The following is a 4,640-nucleotide window of genomic DNA, read 5'->3' as shown; positions in this document are numbered from 1 at the left end:
TAATAACAGTGGGTGTGTTTCGTTGATTAATGAAAGGAGTATTATTTGGTGTTCATGGTGTTTATTGTTGTTGTTCATAGTGTGTATTGTTCATGGTGGAAAAATTGTCTTTTGGATCAAATTAAAATTGAAAAAGAGTAAAATTAATAGTATAACTCAATAAAATATTATTAAAATTTATCAAAAGTTTGAGAAATGAAGGAGAAGAATACATTAATATCAAAAATTAAAATTAACGGTGAAGAAAATGAATTCCTTAATAATGGAAGCTTGTAAAGAAAAAAAATGGAGGGAAAAGGAGAAAGAATGAGGAAGAAAGAGAAGCAAGATGAAAAATTAATAAAAATGCTCCTCGAATGCGCTTTCAGTGCGTGTAGCACAGGATTTTTGCTGATTCAAAAAACAGTGTCAAAATAACACATTTTAAAATTACTTGAGGTGTCAAAAGTTAACAAGATTCATTTAAGATGTCAAAGTAAAATATCGTGCCAAGTTTAGGGCTGTCCATGGGCCATATAATTATCATTCTCTTTACTCTCTGTTTTACACACATAATGGGGAAAAGAAGCATATGCATAAGCACATGTCCAGCTGTCCTGTTTAATTATGTAAACAACTTTTATGCAAAATGAACAGTAATATCTTCTTAATTTTTTCCTTTGTATATATTTATTTAGTTAATTGACACAACATAGTGTGGAAGAGAGAGAAAAGGGGCATGCCCCAATGCAGAAGCCAAAGTCTACTTTGATTGCACAGATAATCCAGAGGAAAAACTTATAGCTGAAACCCACAATCACAAAAGAAAAAACACAAACACACGGTAGAATTTTAACTTGATGATGTATACATAGAAAAGAGAGAACATATTGTTCTTTGTCACATAATCCAATAAGGTACTCCTTTCTTCTTATCCAATTCGTAAGTTCCTTCTAATATGTTTGGAGTTTCTTCCTCTTTTTGTTATTTTAGCTTTTTCTGTTACTATTTTTTATATTGCAAGTGATGCCTTTAATTTGGTAAGCACGGTAAAGAGATCTAATGGAGTTACTGTGATTGAAATCTATGCAAAATTGGAGTTTTTGGTTTCAATTAATGATGTTATCTAATCTGAAATAAGAGATCTGGTGCTTATTGGATAATTCGTGCATGCTCAGCTGATCCAAAGTTTCAGATTGGGCATGTTTAATTATCTTGGAGGGTCTACTGATTTCATCAATTACCTTATGTATTGAAAAAATTGAATCTTTGTGGAAGTTACTTATCTGGATTGTTGCTTTGAGTTTGTTTTGATGCCAAGTATGTAATTTTTGTTCAATTGTCTTCAGTTATTGTATTTATTGAAAATGAATCTTTTTAAGAAGCTGCATAATATGGATTGTTATTCTTTTTTCTTGCATGCTCATTTGATTGAAAATCTTCAGCTTTGAGGTGAAGAATTCGATTGTCTTTGAGGGTTTACTGGCTTCTGCAGTTATGATGTGTATTGAAGAAACAAGTCTTTGTATGAGTCAGTTTATCTGGATTTTCAAACGAGTGTGGTCATAAATTTAATTTTATCTTTTTCCCATGACTATTCCTTGCATTTGTGTAATATGGATTGACTTATTCATTATAAGATATTGGCTTTACTGGGATTGCTTTATTTTGGGATGAATTGATGTCTATGAAAATAAAGTTAGAGATTTCCTTTCTTGTTCTTTGAAGAGGGAGAATCTTGTTGTTCAGTTCTCTGTTAGGTTTCTTAGAATTCAATAGGTTTCTGTCTTTGTTTTAATGAATTCTTATTGGGAATTCTTTAGGTTGAACCTTGAAACATGTTGGAAGACCGGTCTTGTTTGGTTCCACGGGATTTTCCTAGAGAAAGCAACTGGTCAGCCTGCATGAATTACAGCCTTGATACGGTTGAAGTTCAGCACAGTAAAAGGCCATTGGTAAATAATCAGGAGAATGAAGTTGTGCAACGCAAGTTGCCAAAGCGATCTGATTCTGTCAATAGAGAAGTTGCTCTATCATTAGGTGATGCTTCAGTATCACCAAATGACCATGCTGGTAATCAGTGTCATGCTGCCGATAATTCTGATTCTAGCTCTCTTATTCCTTCCATTGGCCGAGACAACTCCATTAGTTCTCTTATTCGTTGCTCTAGGTCTGATTATGGCACTATTGCATCTTTGAATCATAGCTTTCGCTCATTAATTAGGAGTGGCGAGCTTTACAGACTGCGGCGTCAATATGGTAAGGTTGAGCATTGGGTTTACTTCTCTTGCCAGCTACTTGAATGGGAAGCTTTTGACCCCAGTCGTTGCCGTTGGATGCATCTACCATCAATGAATCCCAATGAATGCTTTGTGTTCTCAGATAAGGAGTCTCTTGCAGTTGGCACAGAGCTTCTTGTGTTTGGAAAGGAGATTTTGTCGCATGCCATTTATCGTTACAGTATACTAACAAACACTTGGTCATCTGGAATGCAAATGAATGCACCAAGGTGTTTGTTTGGCTCTGCCAGCCTTGGGGAGATTGCCATTCTAGCTGGTGGTTGTGACTCACAGGGAAATATCCTTAAATCAGCAGAACTTTACAGTTCAGAGACGGGAACGTGGAAGACTTTACCAAGCATGAACAAGCAGCGTAAGATGTGTTCTGCAGTATTTATGGACAAAAAGTTCTATGTAATTGGAGGCATTGGAGGAACAGAGTCAAAGCTATTGACCTGTGGAGAGGAATATGATCTGGTAACAGGAAAATGGACTGAAATTTCGAGCATGTCTCCTGTCCGAGCTAGGGGCGATACACCTGCTGCATCTGAAGCGCCTCCTTTGGTGGCTGTGGTAAATAATGATTTGTATGCTGCTGATTATGCTGACATGGAGGTGAGGAAGTATGACAAGCAAAATAAAGCATGGGCTACCGTAGGAAGATTACCTGAAAGAGCAGCTTCGATGAATGGTTGGGGTTTGGCTTTTAGGGCTTGTGGTGATAGGCTAATTGTAATTGGAGGGCCTAGAACCATGGATGAAGGGCATATCGAAGTTAATTCATGGATTCCAAGTGAAGGACCACCTCATTGGAACTTGCTTGGACAAAAGCGATCTGGTAGCTTTGTGTATAATTGTGCTGTCATGGGTTGCTGATCATGTGTACTATAGCAGTGATTTTTGCTAGTAGATACAGAATTGGTTTCTGGAGAACAGGATTCTTGCCAATTGGTAATTTATCCCAACCTTTTCTCTTTTGAATTCTTCTGTTTTTGTCTTTTCAGATTACCAAACTATACCCCATATTCAACAGAATTATGTTCTTTAGAAGGTTGGTCATGAGTACAATTTTATCTTCGCCCATTTTCAATTGCATAAATTCCAAAGGTGACCGCAGAGGTAAAATAATAACTTGAAGAAGGGAGCAATATAGTGAAAGATTTTGGTTTTCCTAAAGCTTCTCAGGAAAAATCATACAGGGTAGTCTTTTTAGTTTTGCTGTCATCCTTATTTTTCTTGACATTGTTGAGGAAGAAAAATAGGGTTCTGTAGTGATGTTCATTTGACATCTCGGTTTATGTACCAAATACATTTATTCGTGTTGACAGGCTACAAATTAAGATTACTTTTGAAATTATTGGTACTTTAGCACCTCTTTGTTTCTACTTTCAGTTTCAGTTTATGTTATTTTGAGCTTTATTCATTTTATTGTGACAATAGTGCATTAAAGACATGTTTTTTCAATATCTGATTCATAATGATAAGTTATGGTTTTGATATGTGAAAGAAGTAATTGGAAAAAGATTTATGCACCAATCAAATGGTTTTAACATTAACTACATCTTTTTTTTTTGCGGTGTAATGAATGTGTGTTCGTATATGGTAGGCCAGCTCTTATAAAAGGTTAACCTGATTTGGAATTTGAATGACAAGCTGGCTAGCAGTTGTCATTTAAGCTTACCGGGTAGCTGTCTGGATTCATTCATAATTGGCAGGGAACTTGGCCCTTTCTGCGGATTCTACCTTCGTGTTTCAAAGTTCGACTATGCTTGCCTGTACAAGTCATAAAATGGATAGATAGAGGTAAAAAGATGCAAATGTGAATGCCTACATGTGAAAAACTAAGCAAACCGTTATTACCCATTTATTTCTTTTTGATGCCTATGGTTGTGAACTTGTGGTTAATAGACACCTGAGTTTTGTCCTGACTGGCAAAGATGAGGTACATGTCCTGACGGCAGGTTTTTCTTGAACATGTTGGGGTATCATATGCCTGTGTTAGATCCTCGAAAAGATGTTTACTCCAGTGTAGATTATCTTGCTCAGATTAGTGAAAGTCGATTCAACTCTTGGTTCCAGTTGCCATTAGTTAGACTTATCGTGACCGTCATGTATGTGTACATGCATATTATGAATCCTAAAATCTTGTGAAATTGCATAACTTGGATCAGAGAAAAATCAAGTAATCTCCAACTGTTGCTCACATCTTTCTATTTTCTGAAATGAAAATGTGTCCTCTCAAGTGTTTGAACTTTCTTTTGTGTATTACAAGTCTGCCCTTTTCTTAAATATTCAACCTCCTTTGCTGATGCCAAAATTAGAAAAATAGCCCGATTTTCCTTCCCCATTGTCTACGTACTCTCCAAAAATATTGCCATGCCC

At 36.1% G+C, this 4,640-nt stretch overlaps 1 protein-coding gene across 6 annotated transcripts; it reads left to right on the top strand.

Moving 5' to 3' along the window:
* The first annotated feature begins 545 nt into the window (after window positions 1–545).
* On the top strand, window positions 546–4,419 carry LOC107851109 (F-box/kelch-repeat protein SKIP11). Of its 6 annotated transcripts, none has more exons than XR_007055736.1 (3): window positions 673–921; window positions 1,803–3,209; window positions 3,865–4,419. XR_007055736.1 is itself a non-coding variant. In XM_016696025.2 (2 exons), exon 2 carries the CDS (start codon window positions 1,818–1,820, stop codon window positions 3,132–3,134), a length of 1,317 nt encoding a protein of 438 aa, XP_016551511.2. In that variant the 5' UTR covers window positions 546–896; window positions 1,803–1,817; the 3' UTR covers window positions 3,135–3,629. The 6 variants fall into 6 exon arrangements, 2 of the variants coding, with proteins under 2 accessions (XP_016551511.2, XP_047268951.1); XR_007055735.1 differs by having other exon boundaries at window positions 681–896; window positions 3,870–4,419; XR_001668889.2 differs by having other exon boundaries at window positions 681–896.
* Window positions 4,420–4,640: the final 221 nt, after the last annotated feature.

The sequence above is a fragment of the Capsicum annuum genome, chromosome 5, assembly GCF_002878395.1.
Source record: "Capsicum annuum cultivar UCD-10X-F1 chromosome 5, UCD10Xv1.1, whole genome shotgun sequence".
NCBI classification, from domain to species: Eukaryota; Viridiplantae; Streptophyta; class Magnoliopsida; order Solanales; family Solanaceae; genus Capsicum; species Capsicum annuum.
The sequence above is the reverse complement of the archived record's forward strand: the minus strand, read 5'-3'. Positions and strand labels throughout refer to the sequence as shown.